This window comes from Hetaerina americana, unplaced genomic scaffold (genome assembly GCF_022747635.1).
Source record: "Hetaerina americana unplaced genomic scaffold, ioHetAmer1.1.p SCAF_2, whole genome shotgun sequence".
NCBI lineage: Eukaryota > Metazoa > Arthropoda > Insecta > Odonata > Calopterygidae > Hetaerina > Hetaerina americana.
In genome coordinates this window covers 83,954,873-83,975,197 of record NW_027286763.1, presented here as the reverse complement: position 1 = coordinate 83,975,197, position 20,325 = coordinate 83,954,873, and the positions used below count along the sequence as shown (strand labels likewise).

Below are 20,325 nucleotides of genomic sequence, written 5' to 3'. Positions count from 1 at the left end.
CTGTGAATGGGTCAATTTATTGGGATTTTAATGTAACGAATGACTTGGTGCTAGGATTTTTATTATAATGTTTAGTAAATTTATTTTTATTCTAGGGAGAATTTCTGGCCGCCTACTGGGTCACTACTCCCATATTTTTCTGCTTATATTCTTTTCCAATAAAACCCCCTATTCTCTGTTTTTGAAAACTTGGCAAATTTGTCTTATTGCTGCCATTTTATATGTTTACTTTAGGGAAATTTTGATTTTGAGTTGAGATTCTATTCAAAGCATCTACATCAGCATAACATGGAATGCAAGTGTGGAACCCAAAATGTTCAAGCAGGAAAAAGGTGATGAGAAACATACAGTTGTGAATTAATTGTTAGCAGATTTTTGAAGATTACACAGTATGAAAAATTGTCACTTGCAACACATGTCCTGAATTGAAGAAAAGTTGATGCATTGATATTCCTAGGATATTGTTGCCAAGAAAACCACCTAGAGCTGTGGTAAGAACATCGGAATCCTTGTCTTCAGCTGATTAGTTAAAAACATCTCTTTTACATTAATCTTGAATTGATATAACTTATAAACACTTAATCAGAGTACGCAGAACCTTTTTAGATTGAGTACAGAAATTTTGATCACTGTTTGCCGTTCCAAAATTGAATGGGTCTCTTTCTACTTTGAGGTGAAACCTTAACGAAACATTTCCTTTCTGCCTCAGTTGACAATAGAGCCAGGCTTTGACTTTCTCAACAGATAGGTCCTCTCTCATTCAAAAGTCCATATCCAGTTAAAGATTTTCTCTTGGCATCATTAGCAAAAGAGTTATCTATGCACACAAATACCAGAATATGCTTTATTTTTTAAACTTAATACACATATCACAGGTACCTTAATACTCTTTTCAAATATCACGAGTGCTCTTTAGTATGAAAGTTATAAATGTGATGCCTGAGGTAATTTATTGTAAAAATATTTTGGATTGGATGCATACATACCTATTAATCATACCACCATTCAGGTCACCTGACCTGATGATGATACAGTGAAGATCTGAAGATAACTCTGTGAGTCAAAATACATGCCTTTTAAAATTATTTTGTGCAAGAGTGCTAAAATACTTTTTTAATTATCAATGAAGTTCTTTGAATTTCCTTCTCCATATTGTGAAGGTGAGCCCGTAATAGGATCATTAAGAAAATCAGGGAATGAATTCTGATGCTTTTTTCATTCCAATTCAGCTATCCCAATATTTGTCCAGTAATATCATCCAAACTGTAATTAATTAATCTTTCCTTAGCGTACCTGTGGTCAATTATCTTCTTCTTGTAAACAACTGTTTCACCAATTCAATTATTCTACAAATGTACAACTACTTCAAATTTAGGCAGGAAAAAAACAAATCATGTATTGCCATTTGGCCATCAATTTGATAGTCAATGCCCTTGGCAGTGGTTTCAACCTTCTCATGTTTATAGGATTGTGTGGGCAAAAGTAACCCAGATGCATTCCTGTTTATGAAAGAATGACTACCCTAAATGTTCAGTATTTCAATGAATGGCTTGCCTTTGAAGTAATAGCAGCAGAGTGAGGATAGTTAGAGACAGCATCCACTGAAGTTATCCCTTTGCTACTTTTCATGAACCATGTCTGGCAATTCTCAGTATTTTCTTTGGATTGGTTAATTTTCTGGTATCATCCTTATCCCTGTCAGAGTGGTCAGGTTCTGGTTTTCTGCCAGTTGGCATTCAATATGCTCTCTCTTCCCATGCTTTGAATCATCCTCAGAGGCAGCCTTAATTGTACAATTTTGCTCTTTTCTTATTTTTATTTATGATTTCTGTTAATTCTGCAAATGATGCAGTTGGAGGTATCTTTGCAAAAACCTAAGTTTTCAATAATTCGACCATGGAAGTAACAGGGTTATCACAGTTTTCACTATTATGAATTTTCATGAACAGTTGCAATTTTTGGATGAAGAAGGGTCTGGATCACATGCTGGACGACTTTTTGTCTTGGACATTTTTTACTCAGATGCTTTTGATGTTTCTGGAGAAAAAATAGTTAAAGCATGCCCCGTCGACAGAAGAGTGAATACTCCCGAAAGCTAAATAATATTGCATGTAGTTTGAACTTCCATGCTCATTGTAGTCTTGTTTCGGTTCTTAGGATGTATTGTGATGGTTAAAGTATCACAGTATAAACTTGTTTTACAAAAAATCGTATCACTATAACATATCATATCCTCGGGATATATATTCTCATCGAATTAATTTTTTAACAATTTACCCCAGATATGGCTGACATTACTGCTTATCAAGATGTCTCTGAAATTATTTCAGTCATATTTAAGATTAATTGAAGGCAGATATTTTCTACTCATCTGCGGCTTATGCATGTTTCCATACATTCTTGTAATATTTATGTCAAATGTTCAAATGTGGTGCCAGTGCTATGCTTTATTAATTCTTTTGTAGTGTCCTGAAGTTTTGCTGATGAATTGTTCTTCAGAGTTATGTTTATGTTTTTTTACTTAATTTGTCAATTTTTGTGTTGGATCCAGGTACATTTATGAATGCTCCTATTTCAGAAATATCCAATTGAGGATAATCATGCATTTGGCCACATTCATGTGGAGCAATGTATTTCTATATTCTCATTGGGTTGTTTTTATTAATTTTTTGTATTTTCTGTCCTTCCAACTGTACTCTTAAATCTCTTAAAAATATAATTTCTCTCATTTTCCATGTGTTATATCTTTTCCCCAAAAATGTTTAAAGCAAAACATCTTGAATTGTAACTGTGCATGGATTTCTGCATAGTTGATCTGTTCATTACTAATTCATAGAGACTCATGTAATGTATGATGTTTGAAAAATTCTACTTTGTAAAAAATAAAATTGTTGCGAACTAATTATGAAATTGAAAAAGGAATCAAGATTTCACATTTGATGAAATTGAAATCCATTTCAAAAGTCTGTTTTGAACCAACCTTAGTTTTGAAGTTTGAAATTTGTTAGTTTGTTATTTTGTCTCCTCTCGCTACCATCTACTCTTAACTTGTATGGTTCCTTCATTTTGCCATGCATGTGTTAAAAGAGCTTCAGTTCTTACAAGTAATATATTAAATTTTCATTTTGTATAATAATTACAAAATATATTTTCACATTAGGGAAAAAATATGGGGTTTGTTTCAGTGCAGCATATGAAAAATCCAGTTGAAATACCAAACAATGAGGGTTATCTGAGTATTGTTATAATACCAAATTCAAAAAAGCTAGTGTTAGACTAGCCCTAGGAATAAACATGAATTCTGGCTAGTCTTGTTAATTTTGATGCATTTTAATTTTAGTACTAATTCATTAGTAGAAAGTAAAATGTTTGTCAAAAAAATGTTGACTTGCTAAAATATCCTGTTGGCATCACTTGATATGAAGTCATGACATCAGTTTTTGTGATGGCATGAAGGCTGAGTGTTCTTTAAATTTTTTGACAAAATACTGTAAAAACTCAAAAAGTATATCTGTGCATCATCACTCACTTGTTCATTTTTTAATAGGTCCGAAAGTTATATCTCGTCTTTTGACGGTGGAATCTATCGAAGAGGTGACAGAAGTGTTGCGACGACCTCCAGTTATTTGGGATAACTTGCATGCCAATGATTACGATCAAAAGCGTGTGTTTTTGGGACCATATTCTGGCCGTTCACCTGACCTCATTCAGCGACTTCGTGGCGTCCTTACCAATCCTAACTGTGAATATGGTGCTAATTTTGTGGCAATCCACACATTGGCACAGTGGAGTCGCTGCAATGCAGATGGAAGGCGTGATCTGAGTCTCAGTAAGTATGAGTACAGTCATCCTCTTTTAGTTTTGAGTTTCGAGAATGGTAAACTACTCATTGTCCTTTCTCCACTAGTGAATGGTTACTTAACATCCAGACATTTAACCAATGGGCCAAGCCTAAAAGGTCTTTCTGGACTGGGTAGCTTGTGGCAAGAAGCTCTGGGACTCAAGTGTAAATTAGGTATATATAGGAAACTCAAGATTTAATGTATATAGTTCATTTGCCTAGCATTCACTCAGGGGGTGTGGTATTACTGGGGGTTGAGTGCTGGCTACTGAATGGAGGGCCTGGGTTTGATTCCCTGGTGATGTCTCTGGGCATCCTCAGATTTATCCCAGCTGTGTGATTTTTTGGGTACCAGAACTTCCTGTGAAACTAGGCGACACGGAAAGGATCCGGTCAACCTACTTGGATGTGTTAGTTTTACTCATTGAGGGGCTTAGTGTTGGGTGAGCTTGACTCTAGTATATCAAACCTTTGGGTTGAATATTGTAATATATAGTACTAACTCATTCAGTTGCATTCAGGGCATCGCCACTGCCTTATTAGGGCAATGCCTCACAAGCATGGTACGATGCAAAAGTTTCCCATGACCTCCACATCACATTTAGTCTGCTATTTTGGACTTAACACTTCTTGAAGGCTCATGGAGTTTTTCAATGCTATACAAGCAGGTTTTTGATTATCAAATCAAATGGTATTGCATTGCAATTGCTTTTTGATTATCCATATGAGAAGCTACCTTTGCGTAGATACTCCTCACTCTATTTGAAGCTTTATTACTCCTTAGTCTTGCCCCTGTGCTTGAAGAAAAGGCCCACCCAGAGGGCCTGGGTTCAAATCCCAGCGGTGTTGAATATTTTTCAGTGGTATCTCGATCCCTACTTGAGGTGCTTTGTGGAGGGCACTTTGAGTGAGTACGCCGTCCATCAGATTGGCAGTTAAGCTGCGGACCCCTTGGTGCCTTTCGTTTAGAGTAGGCTAATGCCGACACTGGGTTTCTCTCTACCCTTCATCCTTTCCTGTCCATCCCCTATGGTGCAAATGACCTCAGCTGTTGGTCGCCTCCCCTTAATACTACTACTTGAAGAAAAGGTCAATCGTTGATGAGGGTACTAGATCAGCCACGCTCAAAACTTGTTCCCAATTCGCAATGATTTTACCTTTCATTTCTACTATTATTCTTGTTTTTATTCTCTTTATGGCTTTTGTGTCATGAATTTTTATTTGGGGTCAATTTTAAAACCTTGCACAAAATATTAATAAACGTTGCAGAAATAAGTCGCTAATAATATGTTTGGAAAAATGTGTGATCACTAGTGATTCAAAGATGCCAGCGTAATTGGTGCTAGAGACAAACCAGGTGAGCAATTAATCTGGGAAGTCCCTTCTCCTCGTCACTGGTTGTGCAAAAAATTGCTCATTTTTGAGATCAATATTTTTGCTTGTTATGTGAATTATTCGCTGTTGGAAGTGCTCATTTAGCAAGGTTCCACTTTATTCTGCTTTTATTTCATGCCCCCATGCATGTAGTTGAGAGTATAATAGAAATTAATTTTTTTATCATTGAAAGTTGTTCATCGTCTCAATTTGCTTTGTTGAACTTGTATGGTTTTTTTTTGGGGTATTAAAGTGGTAACTGCAAGGGTTTTTGCAATTATTGATTGATGGCTTGGTTCCAATGTTCTCTGGTTGTATTTTCATTTTCAGATGACACAGTAAGTGCTGATATAAAGCTTGAGACTGAGACAGAAGATGGTTGTGTCGAAGAAGCCCCCTTAACGTTGTCTCCCAACATGTATCATCCAAAGCGTGCCCTGCGAAATGCAATCAATGAGTGGCTTCCAGAGTTTAGGAGGAAAAAGTCAGTGACTGGTCTAATGGCAAAACCACAAGTAAGCATGCTTAAATATTTTTTTGTTTTCTTATGAGTTTAGTTCTATCTAACACCACATACTTAATGAAGTGTTTGATGATCTCTTGGGAGGGATTAAAATTCCCCAAAAATAACCAGAGACATCCTTTCTTTTTCTTACACATTAGCCTCAAATACTTCATGGTCTGGGGAGAATTTTTCCTCTTTAGTTAAGTAATTAAGGCCATACATAGGAGCTCTTTTCCTCCCTTTTTCTGTATTGTGTAAACAGATAGACAAGCGTGATAAAATTTGCAAAAATGGTTATTAATTGTAAGATGCTTAACCCTCTTAGTGCGGCGGGCCGATATATCAGCTCTTGCGTAGGCTATTGTTTAAATCGCTGTAACTTATGGTTTTTTCTTTAATAATTTATGGTTTTTGTGCCATGGATAGGGTGAATTCCATGCAATTATATAACACATTTTTTAAATTTTTTATTAGTAATGTTAAATGCTTTTCAAAAAGTGTAATTCTTACTATTTTTACGTTCAGTTTTGTACGTGTTGGGAAGCTCAGTCTAATTGTCTGCTCATTTTTTTTCTGAGTGGTCTTTCCACTATGAAAAGCCACTGAAAGGCTACTAATCTGTTTTCATCTGTAATCTCTTGAATGTGTTATGGTGTGGTGGTGTAGATGTATAACTGCTTATTCAGAATTTGTTGATACAATGGAAATGAGAGCACTGCTTTGTAATCATTTTGGTTTCTCTTGCCATCCATCCTATCTAATCATTTGCGCCCTGTGTATTGGATTACATTGTCAGCAGTTCTCTGTGAGTTAGAACTTCATTTTTTCTGCCTTTAGATTGTAAGCACATTGTCTCAGTCTCAAGGAAAGGGGAAAAGTCCCAATTTGACTCAGTGAGGTCAGCGTTTTCAACAAAATCGAACTATGCAGAGGCTGACAAAAAAATTTGCAATTCACTGGTTTTTCTTTATTTATTTATAATTTTTTCTACCTGTCTTTTTGATTCTTTCTTATATTTAAATATGGTAGTTTTATAGAAAAATGTTTTAAAAAAATATTAGTATTGTGTCTAAAAATCGAAATATTATTGCTAAAAAAATATTCTTCAAATTTATAATACTGTAATAATTACATATATTTTTCAGATGATGTAAATGTATAACATCATTAATAATTACAATATTTTATTTTAAAATAAAAAAACTGCATATGGATATCTAAACAAATAACTTCATAATGTTTTTTTTCCTAAGGTGATACATTTTCTCAAATTACCCTTCACACTTCTCACTAGTACCCCTGGAATCCCCACTGCACTAAGAGGGTTAAACCAATGGTACGGCACACAAAATTAATTTGTTTTTGTATTGTTTTGAGCAGCAGGTACTGGTGACTGCATTGGTTCCTCCAGTTCTGCCATCAGTTAATACTTGCATGAGTCTCACCACCACAACAATGAGTAATGCTTCTGGTGGTTCTGGTCCTGTGGCCACCTCATCTCCTTCAACGCCCACCCCTCAGGGAAACCTTCAAGCCTTAGCAGAGGTCTGTGGAACCGTAAGTTGTGTTGAAAAGTTACATTTTCCCATGTATTCAATGGAGTGTGACATTTACAAAGTTGATTTTGATTTAAAGATGGCAACATATAATAAATGCTTCTAGCTTTTCAGTGGCATATTAGGTTAGAACACAGTCAAGTGCTCTTAATATATATATACCTGAATAAATGGCTCAGCAGCCTGTATACTTAAGTCTCTTGGATGTGGTGAAAATCTTATAGGGAAGCAGTAGTGAAGCAAGTCAAGAAAAGGTTTTTATAATATGTTGGCACCTTCATGTTCTCAGTGTGGAAGTGTTTAGTGACTGTTGTGATCCTCACATTTACACCTTCATGAGATGGTATTGAAATAAGTTTATGCCCTTACATCAATCACATTAAGTTAGCTAAGCCCAAAGGCCAACTTTGCTGATGTAAACTCTGAAGTTCTCTGTAGACAGGATTTAGAAACGTCAAGGCAGTCTCCAAAAGCTCATGTGTTCCTAAGAAAGAAATGGAATTTTCACAAAATATTTAGGCACTTGGAGTTTATTTAATCTCTGACAGTTCAGTAATTGTTAATTTAGTGTACTTTTCTATGTGTTCCATATGTTTTGCATGAGTTTTTAGATGCTGATCAAATACAAAATTTAATGAATGGCTTCTTAACGTTCATAACTCTGATTTTTCAACATTAAAAAGCCACAGTAATTTGATCTGAATTATTAAAATTCACATTGGTCTGGAATATTTATGTTAACATTATTTAACTTGTTGCAATAAGTTTTGAGCCCAAATATATGCTAAAAGTAAAAATACTCATCTTTATCAAAGTAATTTCAACCAAATTTTTTCCTAATTAATGTTGTTCATTTCAAATGTATCCAAAGTATATTCACTCAGGAAAATGAATATTGCTTATATTTCAGTAACCCTTCAAACCCTCTGTCATCATTAGCATTTACTATAGTTTTTTCAGATTATTACAATGCTAAATTAATTGTTAGCATTGTAAAATGATATTTTCGGTACAGTTTCCAGTGTGCAAATAATCTTTTGATTGCATACATCATGGAAATGTGAAGAGGAGCTTCCAGAAAGTATGTCTTGATGACTTCATTCAATTTTATAATCATACTAGCTCAATGTGGTCTTTTAATTTGCAAATTCTATAAACTTAAGGAGAATTACTTGTTGAAACCAATCCTTAATGGAACCAAAGGAAATCACAAACTCTCATAATTTTTAAACTAAATCTATTTAAAATTTCAAAAATTGTATTTAACAGGTAGAGTCGATTTGCCTTAGCAATTTTTAATGCGTAAGTTTTTGTATTTTTTGTTATTATAGGTGATTACGAGAAATGTCAGGATGATATAGTACAAGGCTGCTTTTCAAGTTTGCATCTGTTTGTTGCAGGTTGGTCCTGAAGGCATCCCAGTCCAGCCCACTCCTCAAGTTCCAATAATGAACTCTCTGGTGGCAGGGAACAAGGTGGTTTGCTTGGAGAGGGTCAGCGTTCCACCGGTTGAGCCAATGGACTGTAATCCCACTCCCGAGTCTTCACCCGAGCGCTCTGGTATTATTTCCGCACCTGTAGAGGAAGACGTACCAATGGTGGAAAGTGGCCCATCATTATCCTCTCCCCAAAGTTGTTTGAATATACTCTCTCCGGAGGAAGGTTTAGTGGACCACGAAGATGAGGGTCTGAGCCATGATGACCTAGCCCTCTTGTGTGATCTGTTTTACCTACCATTTGAACATGGGCACCAAGGCCTGCAGCTTTTGCAGGAATTCCATTGGTTGAAAGCCAATGCTCATGTTGTGACTGGTTGTAATGGAAGGATGGCTGCAGATGAAAGCATTGATCCTGAGGTGAGATTTGATGGTTCCCTGGTATGGTAGAAACTGTGTATAACAAATGTTGACTGGAATGAAAAATTGATATGTCTCCGCAGTAAATTTATAGAGCTAGTTTAATGTAAGACATATGTTGAAATATCAGTTTCAATTATCAATATTTTTTCAGCTTATGTATATTTTGAGTGCATGCACACGGGGGGGCGGTGCTTAAATCCGGAGAATTTTCAATTTCAATTTCCTGCTGTATCGTAGTTCCAATGGAGGTTGCGTTTGGCATTCTTGCAAGCTATAGGCATCTAGTAAACAGTCATAACCTCAAAATGGCCGAGACGTTATGTACAAGTGCAGAGTACAATCCAAGAGCCTCTATTATCGAGAGTGTTCTCCCAGGGCTTTATATTTCGAAATAGTTTGATTCTTCTGGCACCACAGATCAACTGTTTACGATATTGTGGCTAAGTATAATGCTTCGGAGAAGTCTAGGGAAGGTTTCCCTAACCCGTTGGGGAAATCTCATTCAAGGAAACGCGTGCTTGTCCGGATTTAAGCTCCACGCCCTGTATATGAAATAATTCAATAAGATTGCTTTGTACTAACTTTATAATTTCTGTTGTACCAGAAAAATGTGTAATGCGTCAATTTTAAAGCATAAAAATCATTCAGCTTGGCTGTGATTCGAACCCAGATCCCTCATTGTCCAGCCAAATGCATTAGCCAGTAAAGCTACCGAGGCATCGTTAAAAATTCTGAAATTTTAGGGAGTTTAAAGGAGCAAGATGTAATGATGAAAAATGTTTAAACACGAGGGTGTATACCTTTGAAATATTGAACGTACAATGTTACAAGTATTGTAATATACATTATTGGATGATTCCTTTCCTGTCACAGCTTCTCCCGCAGTATTTTTGAATTTATTGAAGGTAAACACGTTTCTGTTTAAATGTTGGCTTTACCCTCGTGGGCTATGGTGCAACATGCATGACTGTGAATACTGGGGAAATTGTATGTTCAGTGTTTCATCATAACATTTTGCTACTTAAAAACCCCTAGAAATTCACAGTGTAAGGAAATGTCTTGGTTGCTTAACTGGATAAAGCACTTGGGCAGACATAGTGGGATCCGGGTTCGAATCTAGGTCGAGGCGAATGATTTTTACACTTTTGAATTGTTGCTTTCAAGTCACTGTCATGGCATCTCCTGCAGTTTCTTTGAATTAGAAAAATTTATAATTTAGTATTTTATCTCAAACCATATTCTTAGAATTCTACTCAGGAAAAACCTTTCAAAGGGAAGATTTTTCCTGAGCTCTTTACAGAAATTCAACCATTGCAAGTTCATTTTTTTTGGCAAATGGGAAAACAAATTAGAAATGGATATTTATGAAAGTTTAATTTAATAATGCATAAAAATATTAACTAAAGCGCCTTTAATAAAGATAATTTGGGGGAAATTAAGAGATTGCACTCCTAATAAATTTTTACCAGTGAAAAACCAATACTAAGGGTCTAGCAAGTAAATGATTTTAGCATTTTTGTATGATACTTTTGTAAAAATTGTCTGCTCTGATTTGAAGCCAAAAATAAGAATGATTATGTAGCCTGAAATTTGTCAGGTGTTTGAAATGTGCAAAACATTGTCCTTCTCATCAATAAAGCTAAAGGATTTATTGCAGGGTTAGTGTCAAGTTGTGTTGTTTTAAAGTAAAGCTTACTAATGTGGTTAGACGGTGCATTCTGCCAAAATCTTGCATTTTTTTTCCCATGGATGGTAACTTTGTTAATTTAGCTAAGGAAAATTGGCATCAGGCAGACAATAACCATACTGAACAGGGTCAGGTTTAGCTTATTGCTAGGCGAGACTACTAACATCAAATGTTTAGAGTAGTAATGAAACCCTAGCCCTGAATGCGAATGAATTTCACATGCCGAAGGACTTAGTTTGAGGTGAGCTTTACTTTCATCTTTCCCAACCTTTGCTTGGATTGGAGTTAAGATTAACATTTTTCTCTGAGGTAGTTTTGGCGAAACGTTAGAAATCCTGGTTATTAAAGCTATATCATTTGTCAATAGTACCATCATCACCAAATGATACTGTTTTGCTTTTGATTAAAATTTATCACTGACCAGATTTTGATGTACTACATCATATTCAGGAACGGAATGAGTACAGTTGCAGTCATATGTAAGTTTTAACCTGGAGGAAAGGGAGTATAGTAAAGGATAGAAGATGGGAGGGTGGGGAGGTAATTGCTGGCATTAGATTCAGAAACATGGAAAAGATTCATGATTACGAAAGTCTTTAATGTGTGGCACCACCGTATATTCCACCAGGCACCATTGGGTGTGTTTGCAGCCATACCTGTGCACCTTATGAGCTCCAGGAATGAAGTATAGGAGGGGGAGCATGGTTGGTGTCAGTCATGCCTAGGGGATTAATATTACTAGTAGGACAGGAAAGGGGATGACTTGTTCCCTGCACTTAGCACCCAATGTTTTGGAGGGGGGAGGTATAGTTCTACCTGGGATAGCTCCCAAAACTTCATAATTAAATTAGGTAAATTAAATTTTTTTAATCTGTGGCAAACCCAAATGATAAGGTATTTGGCACATGTTTTTGGTGTGCCACAAAGCTTCTGGATTTATTCCTCAAATCCCTTTCAAATAAATTGATTAATGAATAATCCTTTTCCTATGCGTGAAAATTGATTCGATTATGAATAAATATTTGCCTCTTAGTTCTTAAAATTCTTGGAGTCACTTGGAAGGAGATCTCATGGTTGCTGGCGATGACCTGCTGCATGTAAATGAAAATACTGTCTTTTTTGAATGAAAATCTTGATATTTAGATAAATCAGAAGGAGCCAATAATCTCATGATTTCGGCCACCACTCAGCAGTTAGCAATGTCTCAATCTTACTTTGGACTCTAGTAATGATACCTGAAACTTAATCAATTTATATAATTCTTTTGGAATGAGGATTGGTTTTCTTATAAAATGATGCATTAAGAATCTCAAATTTACATTGCTGAATCATGCGCCTCTCAGATTTTAGCTCATAGTTTTCAGCAATCATAAAAAAAATTATTTCAATATGCTGCTCTAACTTTGAAGGAATAAATTTCAAAGATTACAAAGGCTTAGAAGAAACTAAGTTTATCCTACATATATCTGCATTCATTAGTCTTTAAATTATAATTTTACTGACTTCAGCCCTCCATTCTTTTGTATCCAGTGCCAATTCTTTCATATCAGAATAACCACCTCCCTCTTATATTTTTTTGTATGTTTGACGAATTTAACCCTTGGTCTCCCTTGTGGGAATTGTGCTTCAATGTGTGCACAATCCATTCAGATTTTCTTTTCCATGGGGCATTGCGCATACCTCTTTAACTATTCTGCACAATTTCTCAGTTCTCATTTTAGTTTTATATCAGATTTTTGGCAGCCACCTCCAGAAACATATTTAAAATTCTATTACCCCTATATGGTCTGCTTTTTCAAGCAGCATCTCCTATCATATGGGTTCTTCCCCCATTCTTCATTTGTTTTGTCTGTTCCTTTTTTTTTGTATTCACCTCATGATGGGCACTCCCTCATTGTTAAATTCTCTGATTTTGGGCTTTGCTAGTTGAGTTAAGCACCACTAGTCCATTGAGCTTCTTCCTTAAAATAGAATGCTGTATCCATTATTTTCCTATCATCTGTGTATTATTTCATATTTTTGTCTGTTGAGATACTTTCATTACCCATTGCAGTTATGAGTACCCCAGCAAGTGTTTTTGATTATCTATAATAATTATAATATAATCTCTGAACGAAGCTTACTTATTTCTTCTCATTCCCTTCATTCGTTTCGTACTTACTCATGCCTTGTTCTTTGCTGCCAATTTCATGTACTTTTTGAGCAGTTGTTGCCAGATGTTGAGAGGCTTCATGTCTTCCTTGCATTGTAATGTATTTAAACCTTTACTTTACTTATGTTTTTGTTCACTTTACGATGCTTTGGTTTTTTTGGAGTTGTTGGATTCTCTTTTTCTTGTATTCCAATCGAAGTTTCCCAAGTTATTTAAAATAAAGCTCCACTCATTACTTTCGAAAGCCATTTCAAAGTTCATTGGCGCTATATGTGTACATAGTCTTGTTGGTGTGAATAATTTTTGTTTGTTTGTATTCATAAGTAAAATATGGCCTTCTTTCTTAATGTATTCCTTTTGTATACAAGTTTGTGCGCAGATGGTTGCTATACATTTTTTCCCCTTATGATTAGGCTGATTATTCATGTTGTATGTAACATGCACATGAAGCTGGACAAAGCATCACGTGGTCCTTGTTTTCTAAGGCATTTGCAGTCATTACTCTCTTTTGTAGGCCCTCCAGCACTTTCGAAGCTGTCTGTGATTTTGTATGCATAACTTCTTATGTTTCCGTTCTGCATTTCTTAATGCTAATGCTTGTATTACTAAAATGTGTTGTTAAATACCAAGATAAATGATAAGATCAGGCTATGAGATATAAATAACAATAATACCACAAACTAAAGATTCATTGCGATTACAAATGTTAAACCATCAATCCTGATGTATCATGTAATTAATGTATGCGTTTCTAGTTTTTTAATATGGAAGGAAAGTGATATTTCTGAGACATCAGAAAGATGGGGGAAATGGTAATATAAACAGAACTAGCAGGTTTTGATGCACACAACCCAAAAGCATTTTACCCACCAATCAATCATGCAATAAAATGATTAAAGTTTAGAAAAAAAAGAGATACATGCAAACATCATTGGACTAAGGTGTCATTCCCTATAAATATGTGATTGTGCCATCAAGAAAATGCATAAATATGTCTGTATGCAGTATTTATATGCTGTATCACAGAGTTTTCTTACATGATGCATGATGTTTGTAACTACATTTTAATTTTTTTCACCTTCTTTTGTACGGCATAAACTCCAATAGTTGAGAACTTGCTGTACTTTCTCAACTTGAGTTAAGGAGAATACCTTGCCAGAAATTCCTTAAATTTCTAATGAACTGATGTTCATTCACAGCAAGAATAAAATAACACTTTAGTTAACTGGAATGGGTAGGAACTATTATTTTAGATTGTTAAATAAATTGAGGAAGAAAAGGACAAGAAGTTACATGGGGACAATACCTGAGTGCATTCATTCCAATCACTTTTGTAAATATGTTGGTTCATAAACCTCTGCCTTAGTGGTTTACCATTGGTGTGCTGGGCCTCTTTTGTCTTGGAGTTTGTTAAAAATGAGTCAGTCTTGAAAACTTATTTCTCAAAATCCAAGTCATTGTAATCATAATGGAATGTTAATAGAAAATAAATTTTTAATATATTTCTCTCTTGCTGTAGAAAATAAAGGATCCATATGTTCATGCCATAAGATCAAAAAGTTAGAAATCACTGCTGTAGCATCATCTTGAGTTGATTCTTTAGAAATTCAATGAGCATGGACAACTGAAAACTACAATAATGGCAAGGGCACAGACATAATATTACACTACCTCAACCATGTCATCACAGTTTCAGATGAAAATGAACCCCTTAGCCTACAAACAAAGCAGCAGGTTCTGTTTGTTTTAATAAATTTTTTTAAAATTTCTATTAATAATCTCTGAAATATTTAACCTTCCATGTATACCTTTTGAACATGAAATTTTCTGTAGCTTAACTGCAGTTTTAACCTTTCAGGTTTCTAATGTATATTCAGGAAGTATGGTATTTAAATTGTGACTCTCATAATTTATTCTAAGATGAGTTGAGCTTATATAAATTTATGTGTGGTTTTTACTCTTGCAGGCGACTGAGTGGCGAATCAGAGCACGACGTTTGGATGAAATGGCTGGTGCCCTTGACCGGTTGTTCACAAGGCTAGCCCACTGCCAAAACAGAGAGTTGGTCTATGACCTCTATCCCTACGTTTGGGATATGCGTGGAATCGTGTCCCTTCTCAACTCCTATGTCAAGTGGTTGGGTGAGTCCGGCCTCATGTTGGTCTTTGTTGACATCCTTGTTTTCTTTTTATGGCATGTTTATTAATCTGTGTTGGCTTGTTAAGACACTTTTACTTTGTGTCATGTATATTTGATTTTTCAATTACAGGCAAGTAAAAAGTCACTTCTTTTTTGTTGGCCACTATGTAGACAGTGGAGTACATTTCTTTTTATTTTTTTAATTTTAAGAATGCTTTTTGAGTATACATTAAGTGCATTAGCTTGTTAAAGCTAAAATTTTTGCTGGTGTCACTTATTTTTGTCTCGTAAAAGATTAATAATGCTTAAATATCAATGTGAAAAATTGATTTACACCAGCTTAGACCGAAGTAGTGATTTTATGCTGTACAAATATGCAGTATTTCTGGATGATGTTCACATATGTTGTGTATGCACAATGGTGAATGTTTGTTCAAATGAATTCTAAATGAGAACAAAAAGAAATTCTCAACCGATGCATTTTTTGTTACAGTTCACAATACGAAATAGTGCTTCCGTCTAAATTGGTTGCATGTAGCCTGCATTTTAAAAGTGTATTTATAAGTAAGCTATTTTTTTCACTCCAGGTAAATTTTTCATTTGCTACGGACAGTAATTCCTGTATTCAAAATGCATTCTTTTAAAACCTGCATACAGTTATACCTCATTAATCTTGGTTGGGTATTAAATATGTATCAAATAATTGGAAACTAATACATTTTTGTTTGTCATAGTATGCTTTTATTTTTTTCATTCTCATTTTCGGAGATGGGAAATGCTCATTTGAAATCATTAGATGTTTGATTGTAGTTAGAATTAGAAGTGTGTTGAAACATTTTTCATCTCACCTCAGAATCACTTTGATTGCCAATGTATGAAGTATGGCTATAAAGTTTTATGGGAAGCATTTGGTAGAAAATCTGATTGCACGTAATTTCACTTGTACATTCATTTAGAAATTTAAGTGGTGTCTGTGCAAAATTCACAGTCTCCAAAGTAATCATTGTGATCTTTTCTCACTGTAGCAAATGGCAGGTGGTAAGTTTAAGGCAAGAGGGAAGGGAGGGAGGGGGGGAGCTTCTCAAATCACATCATCATCCGTGTTCTTCTCAACAACTACATAATATTTAAAACACTGAAGTATGAACATATATCTATATATCTGTGGATTTCACTATAAATTTATATATAGTTATAATCAAAGTATATGGAACATCAATTCTTATCTACTTCACTTTTTTATCTTTGCATCCTCGCCTTGTCTTTCCTTCTTCCATTTGGGTGTGCAGCTGCCGGCCAAGTCCCGCAGATGGTGTCGACCTACGTCCAAGGAACATGTACATGTATGCATCTTGTTGTCTTCATTTCAACAATGCTCGGTTAAAAAAATAATAATCAAGGATATCAAAGAGACTTATGAAGGAACATTGTTTTGCCTAATATACTAGCCAAGGTGAAGCAGTAGCGATAGAATGATATATTAAGAATCAAAACTGCTAGTGTGACAAAATTTGAAGAATTGTCGAGGAATGCACTTAGTAAGCCACATGTACACTAGAGATCACTTTCAATTCCCTGCCCCGTCAACCCTCATGTCCTCGTTTTTTTGTTTTTGCTCTGAAATCATTTTTAACCACTTCATCAACAAAATTCTTCATTTCTTTTTCTGTAAATTTTTGATGTCATCACGAGTAAAATTCTTGCAAATTATTTTCATCCTTTAGAGTAGGATCAATCACAATTAAGAAACGGTGATGTCATCAACAAGGCTGCTGTGTGAATTGGGATTGTGTTAAGTTTTCTTGCATTTGATGGCTGCATTTTAATTCTTTTTCTCAACAACATATAGATGCAGTTATTTACAGTTGAGTTCCATCTGTGGTTTATGGGCACATGTAGAAATTTTTTTGGAAAATACCAGAAAGGGTTCTTTTGTTGCAGCTACCAAGCAATTGGAATTACTCCATAATAGGTAGAAAATTAAGGACTGGCTTCTTTTTGCTTTCGTGCTCAACATTTGGAGTAATCATATCTATTTTGATAGAATCATTACAGTGAGCAGACCAGGGTGATCATTAACAGTTGATGCTAGGGATTCCCTGTATGCATTATTAGGAATTCACGAAAATCCATTTCTAGAACCATAACTGAGCCAATTTCAAATCATCTCCTATTCGTCAATATTGTGGTGATTAAAAGAAACAGTCATCGATGCTCTTCCAATGAGTGTGGATGGGTCGGGTTCACTCCACTAACTAAAGCATATCATGCATTTTAGGTATAAATGGCTGGGTTTGTCTGGTGAGCAGGTTAACATGTGCTTGCAATACCAAAAGTCACTAGTTTGAGTCCCGCCTTTGACATGAGTGTTGTTGTGTTCACTGTAGTGTTTCGGACACTTGGAAAAACTGATTACAAACTAAGAGTGCCTTATTAGGATCCCTAGGATATGCATGCCACTGGGGATGTCCCATAAGAAAAAAGTCAGAAATAGTCTTTGGTCAACAAGTTTTGTCTTCCGAGATAAATTTCACGAAGGAATTCAGATGGATTGGGTTTTGTTTAGGATGGGTGGAGGCATTAAAATTTAAACCTATTACTATTTTGGTCAACTGCTTACCTGTTATTGTTTTCATATATTTATGGGACTTTAGCAAGAGTTTCTGCATTGATATACTGACAACATCAGGATTTTTGGGGTTGATTTTTAATTGATGATTGGTGTGAAAGGTGGGGACCTCCAACAGCTGCCCCTATGGGTACATAGACTGCTTGGTCCACTGTACAGTTGCTTGGTTCAATTGCCTACCACATGCAGATTAACGACAAGACCATCATGGCAAGGCTATGAAGGTCACCCATCTAACCTTCATCTGGTCCTAATATTGCTTTGGTGATACGACAGGTACCACTCTGTCAATAGGACTGGACCCTTGCCTGGGGTTTTTGGGTTACTCTTGTATTGTTCCAGTTTTAATTGGTGTTGCAGTCGGCAAATTTGCTTTGGACCTGAAAATGCCAACTGTAACGCCGACAAAACTGTCATCCAACCTTATGAAACATTAGAGGAGTAGTAACCCAAATACTGTAGTGTCATCTTTGGGAATGGCCCATCATGCTTGCTTGGAGTCAAACAGGCTGTAAGGTGGGGATGCATTTCTGAGATAGCTTAAACTCAACGATTTCACCAGTACTCCCTTTTCCATGCCCTGAGTGGTGGTGTTGACTACCACTCAGTTATATACATTATGACATTTCACAGAAATCGTGTGAGAAAACAACCCAATGGTCTATGTGATGAGCTGCTTGCATTGACAAAACAATAATTAGATAGGGTTAACTAGCGATTCAAGCAAATAATGACATTGAAGATTTATTAACATAGCATACAGAACCATGTAGACCAAGGCTAGACCCGACCTACTGCATCCTAGTCGGTCTCTGCAAAGTCACATGCTAACATTCCCTCCTTCCTCTGATAACTTAGGCCAGTCCTTAAGTCCTGAAGATAACTGAAAATGATTACAGAGCTCCACACATTAGGCTGCCACAGTAATTTTTGTTTAGAAGAAATAGGGTGTGCCTCTGATTTCATTTTTTGTTTGTTGCTTTCTAAGGGGAAATAATTATTCTCTCCTCTGAGAAATGCTTGATCAAGTACAGACGCATATTTTTTCTGACTTCATGAGTGTTAAAAGTTTAATGGTTCATAGAAAATGTTTCCTAAATGAAGACATATTTGATAGCTTTGATCAATGAGAAATGGGTTTCATTTAGTTTAGAATTTAGGCTACCTGCTAAAAGAAATCTTTCTAGTTCCTTTCTCTGCTTCTGGATTGAAGTTAAACCCACTGAAGGATATGTCAATTTTGCGTGTAATAATCGTATGAAAAATTATATTTGGCAAAAAATATTTTGCCCTCTGCTATGTTCTTATTAACTTCTCATGCAATCTTATTCAACTTTAGTGCAAAAGTTTTATGTATTGCTGTGCTTGGCCCCTGGGGGAACTATCAAACCTGTTTTTGCAAACATAATTATTAGAAATGACATGAATTTAAGCAGAAACTTGCCAATTCATGTGAATCTTGCCAGAACTATTTTGTAATTCCCTCAAATCATACCTTTTACTTTTTAACAAAATTAGCAATCTTTTTTTTATTTTTCTCTTTGTGGACATTTCATATAAAGTCAAGTCTCATTTATCCATGTGCAGATGATCTGTGCTACTCTCCTCCCAGCACTTCAAAATGTTAATAAAATTAGGATTTTGAAGAAAATTAAATGCTTTGAAACTTCAATAAACCTCTGAAAAAAATACCAGTTTGAAATATCTGGGCTCCTTAAAAGATTTTAATTTCACAAAATCAAGAGATGTCTTAGGTGTTTAGTTTAATTTCAACATATTTGTTCTATCAGTACTTTCCCATTATCATTTTCCTCGCATTCACTAGCCCTGAAAATTCCATATTCTCCTTTAAGGCAAGTAACTACATAGTTTTACTCTGTGACAAATAAGTCATTAACTATCTACAATGCACTATTTAATTCAGTATTGTATAATGAATATAAATTTAAAGGATTAATTCTTTGTCAATATTTGTTCTTTGCCAATCATTATTTTTTTCATGGCTACTTGATTGGTTTAGTTTTTCGAGGAAGATACATCCTGCTCTTCACTTTACGATGGATTTCTTCTTGTAAATCTATTATTCTACTCTGTCAAAATTGCTGAAGAAAGATATAAATGTAATTTTCTTTGCTGAAAAACTTGAATCAATCACATGGAATGAAAAAGGAGAGTTGGCGTGTATATTTGTCTTAAATCACAACCATATTTGCCATGTATTTTGGTTATCTCTGGTTTTTGATTGTCTTTGTTTCCTCGTGCGTTTGTTGGCATGGATAATCAAGAGTTTACTGTGTGTCCATAAGGTTATTCAACAAATTCTCATAGAGGTTCTTGTGTAAATAAGTGCTTGATAGTCATTTTGTGCATTCTTCCCCTCCCGTAGTAGATCTACTATTGTGACTAAAACAATCTACTCATCCAGTGACTTATATAGGTGCATGCTTTGGAACCGAAAGGAATTGAGTGGACACTCTTGTGTAAAACCGATTGCAAAAATCAATGTATTGTTTGTATTAGGTTGAAGAAAGTTTCAACAAACTTCCAATTTTTATTTAATGTGTATTACAATGAGACAGAAGA

At 35.3% G+C, this 20,325-nt stretch overlaps 1 protein-coding gene across 3 annotated transcripts in view; it reads left to right on the top strand.

The window, feature by feature from the left end:
• Positions 1-20,325, top strand: part of Oga (O-GlcNAcase) — a 43,963-nt gene that overhangs the window by 3,027 nt on the left and 20,611 nt on the right. The window contains exons 6-11 of one of the 3 annotated variants that reach the window (XM_071585680.1): positions 3,548-3,829; positions 5,546-5,730; positions 7,101-7,265; positions 8,677-9,132; positions 14,941-15,115; positions 16,403-16,456. In XM_071585680.1, the coding sequence (XP_071441781.1) occupies positions 3,548-3,829; positions 5,546-5,730; positions 7,101-7,265; positions 8,677-9,132; positions 14,941-15,115; positions 16,403-16,456 (1,317 nt within the window). Of the gene's footprint in view, positions 1-3,547; positions 3,830-5,545; positions 5,731-7,100; positions 7,278-8,676; positions 9,133-14,940; positions 15,116-16,402; positions 16,457-20,325 lie in introns of all 3 variants that reach the window. The other 2 variants (XM_071585679.1, XM_071585681.1) reach the window with 2 other exon arrangements.